The sequence below is a fragment of the Ascaphus truei genome, chromosome 4 (assembly GCF_040206685.1).
Source record: "Ascaphus truei isolate aAscTru1 chromosome 4, aAscTru1.hap1, whole genome shotgun sequence".
NCBI lineage: Eukaryota > Metazoa > Chordata > Amphibia > Anura > Ascaphidae > Ascaphus > Ascaphus truei.
Window position 1 is genome coordinate 316,822,753 of NC_134486.1, and position 18,937 is coordinate 316,841,689.

Genomic DNA, 18,937 nt, shown 5'->3' on the forward strand with positions numbered 1-18,937 from the left:
CATGAGAATATTAATGCCAACTTGAGATAAGGGAGTGAAACTCATCCTGAGAAAATAATTGCCCAAAACGTATCATTTGCTCCAAGATATTCATGTTGTTGCTGATAAGCAAAAAGAGAAAGGGCTGTTCGGTGAAACGCTCGATTTTGGTGACACCAGAGGGCTGCTTCATGGAGGGAGGACGCATTTCTCTGTGGTGACTCGTACGCCTTGCGCTCTCTTTAATATCATGACTGCGGATAAATCCCTTCTAGACGCCAGCAGTTAGGTTCCCGCCAGGATAGGTCACATTGTAGGAATGTATCGTTAAGCATCTTTGTGTGTAAATGTCTGTAATGATTGGGCTTCAAACACTTGTTTACTAGGGGATTTGTATAGTAATAAGGACAGAATCCGAGTGAAAGGCAAGCTCGCAGAGGAACTCATCTAGCCAGTAGTGTCTTTGTGTCCTTTCCCCACTAGGGATTACAATTCCATTAATGGTGCCCGGAGGCTTTTTAAAATATTAAAGTAAATACCTTCATTTTGCAAGTACTATTAAATGAGTGCATAGCATATATATAAAGGTGTATTAGACAAGATATGAGAGGTACTGTGAAGAGATATAACTAAAAGTCTTCATCTGAGGGGGACATTTTTATTGCTCACAATTTGGCATGTAATATAGTAGGCGGGCGTGCGCACAGTGTTGCATGTGGCGCGCGCTTTTAGTGCCTATAGACCAAATGGTGCCACGCGGGGCTATGAGGCGTGGCCATGACGTCACAACAGTAGGCCGCACTGTGATTGGCTCACAGTATCACGTGGCATGGCATCCGCTCGAAAATACACATTTCTTTGTATTTCCTCACTGCACTAGATAAACTGTCAAAGGGAGACAGGTATTTATCATTGCCTCGCACGTGCGCCAGCGCTTATATAATACCAGCCTTTGTATGATACCAGCCTAACACATAAACAAGACATATCCCCTTCCCTCCCAGGGAAAAAAACATGACCGTCGATAACATTCCACAAAGGGACATTATTCTGTTAGGACTACATTCTGAATTATAATGTGAAAATACAAAATAAGTGTCCCGGGCGCTAGTGATAAAAGTCCAAGATACCGTAGTCCAATTGACAGTCTTTAAATGGGAGACTTTTCTGGATGGGTAGATGGAATAACAGGAAAGTCCCAGACGGGTAGGGGTGTCCTTAAGGATTAGCTCCACAGTGGTTCTGAAATTATACAGAAACAAGAGGACACACCAATTGCGCAGTATGAAAAAGCACAGGCCCCTATCTACAACATAGAAACCCTACTTACAAGATGATATCTTGTTGGTACAGGGGAGAGAATCTGTACTTGTGCCACGTCTTCACATCGATGTTCCACGGACCCCACGTGGTCTGACGCGATGATTCTTCCCTTGGGATGGCGATTAAACTCGAGGGCACACCGGATACAGCACACCCATGGATGAAGGGAATAGGACACAAGATGGTGTAATACGTACTACACTTTAATAAAAAAAGATAAAAACACAAACTACCCACACTTACAATAAATGTAGGATAGCGATACGCCTCACAAATGCCGTCCGCAACCTGCTTCCAGCCCGATCAACAATGGGAGAGAATCACTGACAACAGCACCCGCGACTGGCAAATCAATGACGTCAGCGGTACAGGACGCTTTCCCGGGGTCGGGCGGTTACGGTGGCTGGACTGGCTCAAAAAACTAAGCTCCTCCTCCCTACGCGTTTCGTGACTCAACGTCACTTCCTCAGATCCCCTGAGTTTTTTGAGCCAGTCAAGCTACCGTAACCGCCCGACGCCGGGAAAGCGTCCTGTACCACTGACGTCATTGATTTGCCAGTCGCGGGTGCTGTTGTCAGTGATTCTCTCCCATTGTTGATCGGGCTGGAAGCAGGTTGCAGACGGCATTTGTGAGGCGTATCGCTATCCTACATTTATTGTAAGTGTGGGTAGTTTGTGTTTTTATCTTTTTTATTAAAGTGTAGTACGTATTACACCATCTTGTGTCCTATTCCCTTCATTCATGGGTGTGCTGTATCCGGTGTGCCCTCGAGTTTAATCGCCATCCCAAGGGAAGAATCATCGCGTCAGACCACGTGGGGTCCGTGGAACATCGAGGTGAAGACGTATCACAAGTACAGATTCTCTCCCCTGTACCAACAAGATATCATCTTGTAAGTAGGGTTTCTATGTTGTAGATAGGGGCCTGTGCTTTTTCATACTGCGCAATTGATGTGTCCTCTTGTTTCTGTATAATTTCAGAAGCACTGTGGAGCTAATCCTTAAGGACACCCCTACCCGTCTGGAACTTTCCTGTTATTCCATCTATCCATCCAGAAAAGTCTCCCATTTAAAGACTGTCAATTGGACTACGGTATCTTGGACTTTTATCACTAGCGCCGGGGACACTTATTTTGTATTTTCATTTTTGCTCAACAGGTTTGGAATCATCTGTTTTATGTAGTTCCCCTTGGCAGCTTTATTTTGACACTTCATTTATGTGTTTATTATTCACCAATATTCACCTTTGTACACATCACATTAATTGTATTTGGTGTAGGTTAGCGCTTGTAGTGGGTTAGTTATATCGTTTGTTTGTCTACTGAATTATAATGTATTTAGAATTTTTGATAATATTGTTTAACTGTGGATTAAAAGTTACGTTTTATGCTTTCTACACTGTCTGAGGTATACAATTCAGGAAATAAAGGTTATTTTCTTTCTTTGTTAATGTATCAATTACATACTACTTAATATATAGCAAAGTATTAGAGAATGATTTACATCAGTGCTGGTTTTTGGCATGCTGAGTGTAAAAGGACCACCATGCGCCTCTCTTGCCCTCTCATTAGTTTAGACCTGTAGGAGGTGTGTACTGTACATCTTTTGTAGCGTTCTCCAACACTAATTTAGATAAGGTCTTAATTGGGCATTTCAATGAAAATATATATAAATATTCATTGAAATACCCAATTAAGACCGTATCTAAATTAGTTATACAAAGCTATTAAAGGAATTTTGATTCAAACGTAAATAACTTTTGAAAACGAAAACTTCCTGTGTCTTTCAAACACATATATTAACAATTGTCTGCTTAAATTCATATAATATGTAATAGGTAAGAAGTAATATGCTTTTTGATAAGTAGTGCCGGACACATGGAATGCATGTACTGTACATATACTTTTTGACCACTGGCTGAATTACTGCACTTTTAGTAGTTCCTCCTGCTCCATGTTAAAATACACACTTGTGCGCTCCTGATTTTTTACCGAGCCTTTTACTGCCTTCTGCTGCAATGATGCCACTTCATTTTTATACTGAAGCATTCTAGTGATAACTGCTAAGAAATGTTTGGCGTTGGACAATTTTGGAAAAGACTGTTGTGTTCTGATCTGATGTTCTTTCTACTTCCCTAAAACTCCGTGCCTAACCTATTCTTTTAAGCTGTCCTGACCTCCATGTACAGTACTTAATTACAGAAGGCAATTTCATCATAATGTGTCGCACTGTTTGTCAGCTAATAATTGTTCTATGTCTCTAGATGCTGTAAAGTACTATATCACAGAAGTAATGATTCAGCCATCTTGTGACGATTTTAACATGATCCCAAGGTATGTACCGTGTGCTACATTAATCTATATACCAGTTAGGATTTGATTATATATGCACATAATATCAAATTCTTGAGAGCACCACCTTTCAGCTATTTGCCATAGAAGTGGAAAGTATACATATTAGATGCTCTACATCAGTGCGCCGCTCCTGATGCCCAGTTGTGGTTATGGGGTGAAGTTAATCACCTCTATTTCATCACTTGTGGTGCATTTGCACGTCTCAGACAGGTCTGCAACCCTGTCTTTTCCCGTTATGACTTGGCAAACAGGGCTCACTGCACCAAGGGATTCTGGGTAATGACATGCAAATGAGCAGAGTGCGTCACTTAACATGGACCCTTATAAGCTTATGCCTGCTGTATTGCACAGCTTTTCAGCACAGTCTGGGTTTAAGAAGTGCATAGCCAGTAAACCTACTCACAGACAGCTGTTTCAGCCTTTTGGGTCTCATCAGTGTGAGGTTGGTTGCTCGATATGCAACGTGAAGCTGGTACGTGGGTATAACCAGACCATTACAAAAGTTATTGTGGGTTAAAAAAAAAATCAAAAACCCATAGCATTGTTTGCTAAGAGATAATAGAGAAAGACATGATTGCATACCTGTTTGAGACATGAAAATGCCCCACAAGGGGTCATTTTATTCACTGTACGGGGGAGGGTTTTTTTTCTTTACCCTGCATAACTTTTGTTCTTTAACATTTCTAACGCGTAGAAACTACACTTGGCTGTATTTTTTTGTTAACTTAAATAAATGTAGATATACATTTTAATCTTATTAACTTCAAAATAAGAACATAAGCAATTGTTAACAAAATATATGGCTTGTATTACAGTCCAAAACCAGCCTGATGGCTACACCTATATTTGAATACAGGAGGAGCATGCAGTACTGCTCTGTGGGGCTGTATGTTAACTTGTTTTGCTTGTTGACATTAAATTAATTGGTTGCAAAAAATGTTAGCTCCCTGTGTTTTATAAAGTAAAAGATGTAGGACACGGAGCCTCTTAATTATCTGGCAACAATCCCTAGCCCAAGAGACTTCTATTATATACAGTAGGGGTGCTGACAGCACATAAAGGAAAATAGATAATGTGGAGGTTTCGCTTCCCCTTAATGACCATTTACTATAAGTAGCATGTGTTCCCAATGATAGTTATTATGGACACACACTGTGAAGATTGATTTCTGTTTCAACAGGACCCGGTATGTGGAGAGTGTAATAGCCCAGCATCTCGTGGAATTCTCTGCCTCCAGAAGTACGTTCAGGTTCTGCATTCAAGGGCAAGATGGGAAAGTCTTTCTTTTGGTGAGAAATTGTGTTTTTGAGCCTTTTTCATTTTGGTTGTCACTGCAAAAAAATAGCGGATACGAGAGAGATGGTTTATAAAAGTCTCTTGAAATAGTTTGTGTGAAACTTGCATAAAATAACTTGTTTTTCAGAAGGAAATATGTAATGAGAAATAATTTTGTTCACATTTACACGTTCTTAAACATGTCACAATGTCTGTTAATCTGGGCCACATTAGAAACCCCAATAATGGCTACATGTTTTGTTTGCTTCCTTTAAACTGCTTCTCAGAGAGCAAACATGCATAATGACCAACAGGATATTGTTCCATTGTCATTCTGTTATATTTTCTCATCTAAATAAGAGTATTCAGCATTCATTAAATAGACCAAGAACGTGGCTTGTTCCACTTAATAGTAGCTGTTGGCAATACGTTTTCTGAGGGACTATACTGACCTTTTGGCCCAATGTAAGCAATCGCGTAAGTATGTTGGTTTAAAATAAGAAGTGGTTATGCTAATTGTTCTGAGAGGTCTTTATAATAAAGGCTACAAGCGTGTCAAGTATTTTTAGGTCGTCTAAGCAGCGAGGAACCCCAACTGCTCAGATTTGCCAGTTTAGCTGTCTCATAATTGCAGGACCTACTTGTATGCATACCTACTTGTATGCATACCTACTTGTATGCATACCTTTATATAGCGCCATCCATGTACATGGCGCTTTACAGCAGTAATACACGTGGTATAATAGGAATAAGTGCTTAAACATAAAAGTAGACCTTAGGAGTCTCTGCCCCGAAGAGCTTACAATATACTTCCTTACCTTCTTCTACTAAATGACTAAATACTATTGATTTATGGCCTATCCTTCTACTTTTGGACACTGTTGTAGTTATAACCTTGAATGGTAATGGTCATTATACATGTTTCTTGCATTGCAGACTCCACTTCAACCGCTACCGCTATATGGATCTTTAAGCAATGTCTTTTCATTGAACTGATGTGTTCAATGTTGTTTCCTAGATATTACAATGCCTCTCCACTTACAAGTCTTGGTAGCTTCACAGGGAGATTTGAAAACATTCTCCCCTCATGCATGAGATGTTAGAAAGCAGCATTAGAAAATGTCTCCTATCCTTCGACTTTAAGCTTTCTACTCCACTGCCAGGATTTGTTGCGTGTACCCAAACATCATTTTCCAGCTCGAGGAATGTAGCCAATATAAGTCTTTAAGGTATCAGCCCTCATTACACGCAACTTCCAACCACACAATAGTTGTTGCCTTGGAACTAGTGGTCAACACACAGAATTCCCAGCATTCCCTGGGATGCTTTAATAGAGGCTTAATGCAGTAATTGATTTAGCCCAGGGCCTGTTGCTGGTCTGTTGAACAGGGGTTGGGCACCACTTTTAATAATTCGGAATAACCCATTCCTTTTCTCTCTCTTTCAGGAAGGGAGAGTTTGCCCCACTCTCAAACGTCAAAAGTTATTTTAAGAGTTTAATTATCCTACAATACAAAATAATTACATACCAGTAATTATTTTTTGCAGAAATTTCAACTTCCAAGGGCTTCAAATCAGTGAGTTTCTGTGCCACAAAATGACATGTTCATGGGATAGTGCTGAAACAGTTAGTGTGATTTAATTAGTCTACTGTAGGAAACTGCTGATACTTAAAGATGAGCAAGGTTCATTCCAAATCCGTGAGACTTCTCAGGTTTTTTTGTGGTTATAAGGAAAACGTACAATATATTTAAGAATTCAAGCATTAATGTCTGTTTTTACATGTCTATTGTACAGTACTACTTTGCCAGTGTTAGTTTGCCTTGTATGTGCCTGTAGTTGCAAGCTGTGGTTCTTGTATCAATTGAAAGAAGAGTTTCTGAAGTGAATGTAAAAATCATAGACTGTTTACATTTTATTTCCTGCAACTAAACGCATTTCACAAGACTCTGAAAGTGTGGGTGTAATTAGTTTTGTGCTGTGTTTGGAAGATGGATTGTGCTGAACATCTCATAAAATCCTTTGGAAAAAGAACTGTTTATAGGCAACATAAATATGCTGGTGCAATTAAAACACACTTTGGCTACTTCTGCATCTTTCTTTTTAAAGAAACGTTTCCTGTCCTATTGGATGTATATTTTTACTAATATTCCACTGTAAAAAAAAAAATTAAGATTTTCCAATGTACAATAAATGTACATCTCTATGCACTTTAAAATGCACATCTCCTCCTGAAGCCTATATGGGGTTAACTCCTAATGTTCGTATCTTGCCCCATAAGCATGTCCTTGTTTAAAAAAAAAAAACATTTGCGTGATAAAATTCATGATTTTCTTAATTGTAGCGTATGAAGTTATTGTGGTAACCTTTAAGCTGCATCCACGCTAGCGCTGAGCGCGCAGCACTTGCCGAGTTTACTTATTGCAATATTAATCCTCACATCCCCGCTCACGCGGCGCGTGCTCTGGGCACGTAAGCTCTCCCAAGCTTGGTGCTTGGGGAGACAGTTGAATTTTATTTTGGAACGCAGAGCAGGGTCACATGACTCGGCTCTGACCAATGGGGAGAGAGAGGCAGTATAGGCTGAGCGGAGAGAGGTGGGATGTGGGGGTGGGGGGGAGAGAGGTGGGAGCACAGGCTCCGGTTACAAAGTCTTTTATTGTCAATGAGGATGCCTTGAGAGGGGGCTCACGCGAGCGTTCGCAGGCGTGCGGAGGCACTGGATTTTTCAGCCGACAGCCAAGCTATTTTTCAGCGCGCTGTCGGCTAAAAACATCCAATCAGCGCGGAGCAGCGTCAACGTCACGGCGCCGTGATGTTGGTGCGTCACGGGAGATTGGCCCAGCGACATTACTGCCCCGCCTCCCTCAGTCTCCCCCCGCCTCCGATCGCGCCTGCTGGCTCACCTGCATGGGCATGAAATCGCGCAGATTTCAGCAGGCGAGCCTCAGCGTCAGCGCGGCTCGGAACTCCTCACCCCTCTATGGCCCCAGCCTTAGGCCTCGGGCATGGTGCCTCGGGCCGCGCTGATCAGCCCTCCTGCTCTGCCTCGCCTGCTCAAACTGGAGCTTTTTTGTGTCCTGGCAGGCGAGGCAGTGAGCGCGCTTTGGGGGCGGGGCGGAGGCGTTTCGGGAGCGGAGGCGTGGTGGGAGGCAGGGCTAGTCCCTCGCTCCCATTGGATGTGAGCGGTCACGTGACCACTCCTCCGCTTCCCTGAGCGGCAAATTTTAAATTGGCCTGTCTCTCCAAAATATGAGCCTCCGCACGCATGCGGAAGCGGCTGCTAAAGCCGCGCTGATGACGGATGCAGGGGGTAAGTGCAACTGCTTAGCGCGGCTCAGCAAGGCTCACCATACTATGTCCCAGGCCTTAGACTGCTCTGGAGAGAGCTCAATTTTTAAGCTCCGGCAGGGCACAGAAAATCTTAGTTTAGAGGTCCCGGGGTCCAGTAGGAGACCATGATGTCATCCCATGTGACTTCCTATTGACCCATGTGACCTTTAAACATGCAACAGATACCAATGTACGTATCTTGGGGAGCAGGCCATTCCCAGAGATGAGGTTACGAGGACTAAAGTTGACAAGCCATTAAGCATACAGAAGCGTACATTTTTAATGAGTGGTAATCCTAGGAAAGAATATGATACAGAAGTGGCGATACTTATTGTCTCCGGAGCCGCTGCTCTGTAGATAGTGTTGCTGTGACATCGCTGTGCGGGGATCATGCGTCTGGGATTGCACAATGTGCATCGATTAATCTTTTGGTGCCGGCGCAGTCGCAGTTCCGCCACTTGCCCTGTTACCGCAAACAATAAGGTGTGCTACATCTGTACATATTAATTGATTTCTTAGCGACTTATATGGCTGTATATTGTTGTTTGCAGCTGTGTTATGCCTACAGCGCATATACTGTTATGACCGTAAATATCTAGTTTGAATAATATGCAAATTCCGATTTGCTTATGGATCATGGGCACTTCATCGGGGTACTGGTAGTTTTCATTTAGATGCATGTGATTAATCCTTATACCAGCCTACAAACAGGAGCTACATGGGTGCTTTACAGCCACAAATTCAAGCCATGTCTTCTCCTAACACCACTAGAGATAAAATGGATCTATCAAATACATTTGTGTTCCTGATCCATGCAGGGACTATATAAACTACAGTTCAAAACACTCCTATTGCGTGATCAGAGCGCACATGCAGATTCAATCCTTAAAATAAAAAATACTATCTGATCATGTTTCTCTCACGTAAGTTTTTAATTTTACTTAATAAACATTTACTTTTTAATTATATTGCTTTTAATGTATTTTCTCTATGGAACATCATGCTGCGCCTTTTTACAGCAGTATTTTTTTTTTTTAACCTTTTTTTTGTTGAGGAACCCTATAATTATATTGAGAAATTCTGAGGATCCCCGACCCTCTCTAATAGCGCGTCTGAGATCAGATGCATTGTAAGGAACCCCGACCCTCTCTAATAGCGCGTCTGAGATCAGATGCATTGTAAGGAACCCCGACCCTCTCTAATAGCGCGTCTGAGATCAAAATCATTGGAAATTCTTCTGTATTTGGTAAAGTTTTCAAATGAGCTGCAAATTTCAGGGAACCCTTTAGGGCTGCCCTGGGAACACAATGGCTCCTAGTAACCACTGTTGAAAAACATTGGTCTACACTAGCAAAACAGCCTGCAATGCATTACAGATGAATGCAAGTCCTTCTGGCAGCAAATGTTGTATAATACTACAGTTTATTTGTATGCCTTGCGTGCAAATCAATTGCACATGATAATAGATCACAGATGCAAAGATCAGCCTGATTTATATTAATTATATTAATTGTAGAGCTTTGTTTTACTCCCTATGTACAGCTTTGGCTTTTGAATACCGACACCTTATTGGTGGAATCAGCCAGAAGATCAGAGAATGGGCTTGCTTCCCTCTTCTTTGAAAACATCTCGTGTCTTCCTGCAGTATCCCTAGAAGCAAGAAATGCTATTAAAGTATTGTACCATGCCTGCATTGATAACAGCAAAAAAGCGTAAGTTTTTTTTTTTTGTATATACAGTATATATCTGTCTTGCATTTAAAAAATAAAACGTAAAGTGAATTATAAAGAGATTTTGTCTTGTTACTTGTAATAACGGCCAGTTAGGCTGAGGTTGAGGTAAGTGGTAATGCTGAAGGAATGGGTAGAAAAACTGGGTTCAGGTTTTTTTATTTGAGAAAATGGAAAATAATATGATAGTGCAGATGGTATTAAAAAATTGAAATATTCAATAGTCTCTGTGTCAGTGTCACTCACAATTTAATCAGATATATCAGACGTATCAGAGATCCATCTCTCTCTGATAGGAGCCCTTTAATGGAAGCCCTCTGGTGATGGAAGCCTTAGAACTGTGGATCTGGTAGGCTTGATGTATGTTGAAATCATAAAGTACTCAATGTACCTCCCAAGGAATGTAAAGAAAGAAGAGAGAAAGCGCACAATGGTGTGGTATGAAAAGGGTATATTGTTATATACATGATGATTCCTGACGAAGCAACAGCGAAACGCGTAGAATCAGCTGTTGGAGGACACTGTGTTTTGAGGAAATAGCGCGGGGAGGTGCTGACAAGTCACGGATTCCAGATTACCAGGCAGCTTCTTCCGCCCTGACTAGAGCCGTCACAGGACGTGACGTAGGCGGAAGCTTTCCAGTGACTGAATACACCGGCGTCCCCCACGAGTCACCAACAATCCTCTCCAACGAATTGTCTCTTATGATGAAATGTGAGTGCATTACTTATATGCTATTTTTGTATAACAATATACCCTTTTCATACCACACCATTGTGCGCTTTCTCTCTTCTTTCTTCACATTCCTTGGGAGGTACATTGAGTACTTTATGATTTCAACATACATCAAGCCTTCCAGATCCACAGTTATAAGGCTTCCATCACCAGAGGGCTTCCATTAAAGGGCTCCCATCAGAGAGAGATGGATCTCTGATACGTCTGATATATCTGATTAAATTGTGACTGACACTGACACAGAGACTATTGAATATTTCAATTTTTTAATACCATCTGCACTATCATATTATTTTTCATTTTTTCACATATCACCTTGAGCATCACAGCGTTCCTCCTACCTGGAAGACAACGCAAGACTATATTGGACCCGGACAGTCCTTTAAAGGGTGTAGAGCTGCTGTATTTATTTTTATTTGTATTTCACAATTAATATTTATGGATCACGTTTTTTGGTGAAGGTTATTTATGCACCATATACACTTATTTTGATTTTTAAGTTCACTGTTATTGTTCATTTTCATCACTAATTCACTTCAGTTATTTCACCATTAGAGGCGCCCGGTTCCATTTTCTTTGTTTATTTGAGGCCTAGTCTTGTATGTATTGTACGGAAGATAATGTTTCCCGATCTATTGAGAAGTAATTGTTATAGTTTTTTTTATTGTGCGGAGGGAGTTGCGGAGAGAGCAGCAAAATAGAAAATCCTTCAAATCTCTTCTTATTCAAATTCTTATTGGTATTTATATATTTAGCTTCCACTAGCAAAACTAGGATAAAACTGGTTTAAATTAATCGCTTTTATTTTACTAGAGGATTTAATCTCATGACTTTTCTGTTTTTTTGCCCCAGTTTTGCAGCTGGGTTACATTGCTGACTAAAATGCTAATCTTTTGTCATAAATACAAAGGGAGGAGCGAACAAATAAATGCAAATATAGAATACCAAAAGCCATTCTGTATCACTTCAGGCCTAATGCAAATATGTTTACTGTATGATAATATTATGTTGAGAAGAAAATCAATACAATACAAATGGGAATTTATACACTGCATAAATAATTAAAACATGGCAAATTAAAGGTGCAATCACAATATTTTATTTGGAGAAACCTATTTTTGACACCTTTTTTAGTAAAACTTTTTTTTTACGTGCTGTACAATAGTTCTTCATTTATTTTATCATAGTATAGAACTCCGGAATGTAATTGTTAGGTTTTGGAAATGTATTAAAATGACACCTGTTTACTCAAATTCCATTTTTTATTCAATGAGCGAAGTGTGAGTTCTGAGGAGACCTGTAAAAGAAAGAAATAGGAAAGTGAATGCTTCTGAGGGGGTTTTCCACACCTTTCTTTAGGAGTATTTATCTCCCATATCTATCTCTATCATATCTCCCTCTCTATCATCTCTCTCTCTCTCTCTCTCTCTCTCTCTCTCTCTCTCTCTCTCTCTCTCTCTCTCTCTCTCTCTATCCTTTCTCTCTCTCTATCATCTCTATCATCTCTCTCTCTCTATCATCTTTCATCATTTTTATATATTTTTGTATTTATATAGATAGATAAATATAGCTATACAGTATATCTATAAAGATAGGTATGTATGTACAGGTTAGTGCATTAAAACAAACCAGAGACCTCTTAAACCTCCTTTAGCATTCTGTATAATTTTGCTAAAAAGACCCATGGTGAAAATAGTCGGAGTGCAAGTTTTACTTCAAGTGGTTCTTGCAGCGTTTCTCTCTTGAACGTGCATACATGTACTTGATGCTGAACTGGCTTAAACAAATGCATCCTGTTGTAAAGCATTTTTGTAGACGTGCGGTTTCTTTGTTTTAATCGGCTGATTTTATTATTGATGTTTGTTTTGCAGCTTCAATATAATGTACAGTGATAGTGTACAAGCAATATACATTCAAAATCAGTTAAGTGGTCAGTGATGGAAGTCGGGTAAAACGCTGGCTTTCTGACATGTCGCTTCTCGTAATTGTGTTTTTAACCTTGCCTTTTTTTATTGTGAAATTACCATTTGAATTGGTCTGCATTCACTCCTATTTCTGCTATCAATTTTCAAGGGCTCTATTCCGAGTCGATGGCTCTCAGCGTGACAAAAAAACCTCTTCCCCTAAAAGTCAGAGCGTTCTCTAGAAATGTGTGTTTTTCAAAATGGGTTTATTCTCGTTTCAGACGAATCTTTAATTTGACAACCCTCACAATGATTTATCACAATAGGCTGCTTAAAATTGCTTGGAATAATGAGCAACATGAATTTCCAAACTTCCTTAAGGCTAAACGAGTCAGCAGGAGCTCAAATTGCAAGGTAGACGGTTTTATTTAAGCTCATATACAAGTGAAAATTTGTACGAGGCTACTATAACGAGGCCAGTAGGGATTTGGGATTATTTATTTAAACCCTTATGAAAGGAAAACTTTTCCCCCTATGTTTAGCAGTGCAAAGAAAAGCTTATCATAAGTTTGGTTCAGCAGGAAATGGAGTTGACAGAAAATAGTAGAGATCAAAGAATAAAGGTTTTGCTAAAGTAGTCTTCATTCAGTTAATTACTTGGAATAAGTGCATTCAACGTCTGTAGGATATCAGTCTACTTTGCATTCTGAGATTTTGAGTAAATGGAAGGATCATCGAACATTAGCATGTCGTAGATGTAAATGTGGCAGCTTCTTGACAGAACTTTAAAAATAGTATAATTCTTCCTCTCTAAATCCCTTGTGCAATATGTTTTTGTTGACTTACAAACGCATATTTCCTTAACATCCTGGAAAACCCACACCTTTTTAATTTGACAAAAATCTGAATTCGGCAAAACTTCTGCATGTAATTACCATTCCAACGTTCATCATTCCGTATTTAATCTCGTTAGCACAGCATCATTGCTAGTTTTCTTTCATTTGTTTTTAAATGTGCAGATTTGATGCATTGAGCACAACTTTTCAGAATTTCCTTGGACAAAAAAAGTCAAATGTATACTTTTGTTCTAATTAGTTGATTGAGTTACTCAAAGGCAGATTACAGTACAGGCAGTCCTCGTTTTACAACGCTTTGCTTTACAACGCTGTGCAATGCATACCTATGTTAATTTTTACAGCGCCAAAACGGCTTATCCAACGCTCTTACGACGCTTTGCAACGTACGTATATATATATACACATAAACAACGTTGCAAAGCGTCGTAAGAGTGTATGTATATAATATTATACTATATAATATTATATTATACTATATAATATATTATTTATTATGTTATATTATATATATAATACAGTATATACACTATATAATTTATGTGTGTGCTGCATATCTTATTGCCTGCATAAAATATTTGGTGTATTTTAGCATTAAAAATGTTTTCAGGAACGGAACCTTTCATTTAAACAGTGTTCCTATGGGAAAACGTGTTTCGCTTTACAACGTTTCGCTATCCAACGCCATTTTGAGTAACACATTGTGTCGGATAACCGAGGACTGCCTGTATATGAGTTAATGGTGCCTTTGGTTTTATATGAGAGAGATATTTGTTGTGAAATAGTTACCTTGGAAATTATTCATTTGTAGTGGCCATAATAAAAAAAATTGGGGGTGGTGGAGGGGGATAGGAGATTTCCACATGATAATCTTTTGTCTGCAATAGAAGCATGTCAAAGAAATGCATACATTCCACAGAGAAATGTGTATGAAGCATAAACAAATCATTTCCCATGATATATTTACCAGAATGAATTGTCCTCATGAGACATTCAAGGTTGCATCGAAGACGAATTGACTTTATTAACCAACTTATTGAGAAAGGTAGCAGTCACTGAACTTAACTTCTGTTTATGCTTTTCACTGGAGGTGGTAATAGTAGGCTAATGCACATTTTGACTTTCAGTGATACTTTTATCCTTTGCACAGGCTGCTATATTGGTGAAATCCCATTGCAGTTGTGAGTAATAGTGGTTTAATGAGCGAAATGCTACCATTAACAATCCAAGATGTAGCTGTTCCATTACTCCAGTAATGATCAGAGTTGGCCTAATTGCTAATGGAATAAATAACCCTTTGACTGCCAGTGTAATTGATTCACTAATTAATTGACTCAGTGGGCAACTCTTAATTACGTTTAAAGATATGAATAATTTTTTCCATTGTAGGTGTCACCACTGGGCTAATAACACTTTCACTGGGCTAGCGATGAAAAATGTGATCCTAACTTTATTAGAAAGGTGTTCATTTATTGTGTGTAATAATAGAGTACACCACAACCCACAGTACATTATTAGAGCTATATAAAGTATACGGTTATAATAACTTGCTGTATAGTGTGCACCAACTTTACAATGAGCAATTGACTATCTTTTCTGCATAACAACAGTTTTCGCAATTGTTAAAATATTATGGTGCATAAACTATTTCATCTGCGGAGACCAACACAAGAGAACCCTTGAAAATATTCTACATACAATTACTGTGCACACACTGTATATAGAATTTTCTTGTCAGTGCAAGTCACATCTGAGGCAACAGAGTATTGTTTTATTATTGGTGCATTTTAGCAGAAGTTCAAATCAATCAAGGAATAAAGGCTTCTGTGATAGTTTCTCTTAAATTTGTCATGTGACATGTAAATAGTGGGGAGTCGCTGAGAAACCAGATGGTAGGAATACTTCATAGGTTTTGGTCAGTGGTGGAAGGAATTGATTAAATGTACTGTAGGAGATGAGGAATAAATAGATTGATACATGTTATTACACAGATGACAGGTATAGGAATAAACTATCTGCTGGTAAGCGGTGAATCGGGGGAGGAGCAGGAACAGTACTGAGGAGGCAGAGATGTATGGTAATGGCTAAGCGGTAAGAGGAAAAAAAGGTTATGTTGTGGAGATGGGAAAGGCAGTGGGGTGAAAGGATTCAAAGACGTAATGTGAGGGATGAAGTGTGATGATAGGAAGCAAGGTTTTTTTTGTGGTGTTAGAAAGTATTAAGTGTTTAGATCAGGTGTGTGTGTGTGTGTGTGTGTGTGTGTGTGTGTGTGTGTGTTTTTTGACACTGCATTTACCCTCTGTGTTTCACTTCATACCATTGTCTCATGAGGTTATTATAGCAGGACTAGATCTTTATTCCCACAGTACTTGTATTGTATTGTATGTCTTTATTTATATAGCGCCAAAAGTGTACACGGCGCTTCACAAAGAATACAGTACACGGATATTATACAGATATAATACAGTAAAGGGACTTATTATTGTGAGATGCATTTTATTCCCCCACATATTTTTTCCTTTCCCTAATTCTGATTAAAGTAAGTTTGTTGTACATTAATGCTTATACCGTATATACCTATTAGTGTTTATACAGTATATGTACAGTATGTATTAGTGGAGGTGTAATTCATGCATGTGTGGCGGCTCTCGGAGTATTTTGGACAAGACATTTTTTTTAAAATGGCTCTTCCGTGAAAGGTAGTAGACCCTTGAACTAGGCCATTCTAACATGCGTAATTTATTCTTCTGCAGACATTCTTTTGTAGATCTGCTTGTATGCTTATGATCATTGTCTTGCTGCATTACCCATTTTCGCTTCATCTTCAACTCAGACAGACAGCCTGACATTCTCCTATTGAATCTTCTGATACAATGCAGAATTAATGGTTGTCTCAATGATGGCAAGCCATCTAGGTCATGAGGCAGCAAAGCAACCTCAAACCATCACACTCCCACCACCATGCTTGACAATTGGTTCTTCTCTTCGAACATAGTATTTGTTTTTCTTATTAAGGCCAAAAATTTCTACTTTTGCCTTGTCTATCTAGAGAACATTGTTCCAGAAGTGTTGTAGATAACCTATGTGCTCTTTGGCGAACTTCAGACGAGCAGCAATGTTCTTTTGAGAGCAGTGATTTCCTCCTGGGTATCCTTTGATAGTTGAGTCATGAACACTCACATTAGCCAAGGCGATAGTAGCCTGCAGATCCTTGCATGTCGTGGCATGACGTGTTTTCACACACCTGTATGATGAAGACCAAACTCACAAAGTTTCTGATCTTTATATAGGGTGGGGCCTCCCAAACTCAGACCTGAAGATCTACCTAATTATTTAAACACCTGATTCTAATTATGCCCTTTAATTTAGCTGATAAAACCAGGGGTTCACTTACTTTTGCACATGCCCTGATTCTTAATTACTAATTGTTTGTCTAATTCATCCATCATTTTGTTTCAAAAGACATGGAATTGGTTCATTTAAATCCTATTGGATATTTACGAAAAGACTGGGTTTTGATTCAAGAATGTAATCAAGGAAAAGCTGGAATTGCCATTTTTGGTTCACAAACTTTTTCTCACCACAATATATATACATACATATGTATGCATGTATATAGGCATGTTTAGACAAAAATGGAAAAATCTTAGGCACCAAAAGAAATTATAAAGTAATTATGAATTTATAATCGTATGTTTGCATGTGTGCATTGTTACCAACAGCATGGCCTACCTGGGGGTGTCTGAGGAGACCTTTTTCAAATATTCATAGGAAAGTAAATGACATAAGAAAGTGACATAAGAAAGCAGCAGCAGCAGCAGCAGCAGCAGCAGCAAAGGTGCACTTACATGTGAGAAAACAAAATTAGGTGAACAGTTATGAGTCGCTACATATTTATAAGGGCTATATAATTAACTTCTCACAATCACATGTGCTGCTTTTTGGTAGCAGCACAAAGCTGTATAAATATTCAAACACTGCAATTACTGCAGAATCACCAGGAAAAAAACACACTAAGCAAAATACCTAGACAAGAAGCTATGATTGAAGTAAAGTGAAGGCAAACATTCAGAAGCAAAACCTGTGTTGAAACAGAAATAGATGGTGCTTAATGTTAGTGCTGTATGTCTGCTTCTTTTGGTATAGAAATACTAATTGTCCACTGATCTGGTTGGGTCAAACTTCTCCATGGTTTGTACATTTTCATTCACCACCATTCAATCATTGAGGCTTCCTGCTTCCATCAAAGACCTGAATTTGTGTTACCATGTTCATTAGATGAAATCCTCTCCCACTAGCAACTGTTGAGGAGCTTGCCTCATCTAGGAAACAGTTCACTCCTGGAGATCGCTTTGTCCAAAAACGGTTCCAGACTTGATCCTTGACCTAAAACTTTTAATTCATTACACTCATCCAGTAGTCCATTATTAAACACTCCTTCCCCCTCTCCAAGGGTTACCTGTTTTTTCTAAATACAGTGCTAACTCCTTGAGCTCCTTTTTCACCAAAGACCTCAAGCATTTTACCAGCTGGCCATGCAAGAGCAACATCACTCCCTGCTGATAAATCTTTCCTTCAGGTACTTTATGCAATTATCAGTTAGATTTTCTATCCTGGACAAATACTTTGCTATCAGCATAGATTAGCTGTATTCCTTGTAAAACTCCTTTGAGCGTTGTATTGGAAATCAGCTCATCTTCCATCAATCTTCTCAATTTTCTTTCCAGGGATGACGGCTTTCTTGACATGCAAATCCGCCAAGCTTCTAAGAGTTTCTTTCTTTTGAAAGATGAGAGAAAGCTGTTTTAACAATATTCAAAAGGTGTTCCATTTCTTCACAAGACCTCTTGCTTTGGCAGCATCATCTCCTTTCCCATTTCCAATTTCTTTCAGGTGAATGACAGCAAAGAGGTCAAAGCTCCTTCTTTGCTGGCAACTCATCGGACACTATGAAGATACTGACATTTAAGTAACTCCCATTCCAAAGCCTGTGATACGTCCTTTTACTGCCTCATTCTTTTAGGTGAATAATGGCAAAACTTGTAATTTTTTTGTAAAATATCATCAACCTCTTGCATGTACTTGACATTTTTAAGAAATGAGCAATGCAATGAATGCCCACTAAATGATGAAGGCCACCTAGCCTAGTCAGTTTTGCTACCAAGCCATTTTATTTATCGACCATGGTTGCAGCTCCACTAGTTCCAATACCTACCAGATGTTTTCCAGACATAAGTTCTGTTAAATTAAGAGTCTGAAGTATATTTTGATGTGCAATTAATTTCAGACCAGTTGTTGCTTTCCCCCCGCTTCATCTTCCAAACTGGGGAATCAAAAATCAACAATCGTTAAAAAATTTATTTTAGTGCTGGTTACCTCAACACTTAAAGTAGCAGTTAATACTGCAATTTGAATGTAGTATTGTAGTATTTGAATGCAATTTTAATTTG

General features: G+C 39.2%; 1 protein-coding gene across 5 annotated transcripts in view; it reads left to right on the top strand.

The window, feature by feature from the left end:
- UBE3D (ubiquitin protein ligase E3D) overlaps positions 1 to 18,937 on the top strand; it is a 181,082-nt gene that overhangs the window by 51,520 nt on the left and 110,625 nt on the right. Inside the window, exon 9 of one of the 5 annotated variants that reach the window (XM_075597938.1) lies at positions 12,915 to 13,047. The exons of the other annotated variants lie outside the window; for them this stretch is intronic. Coding sequence (XP_075454053.1) covers positions 12,915 to 13,047 — 133 coding nt within the window. The remainder of the gene's footprint in view (positions 1 to 12,914; positions 13,048 to 18,937) is intronic. 5 annotated transcript variants of the gene reach the window in all.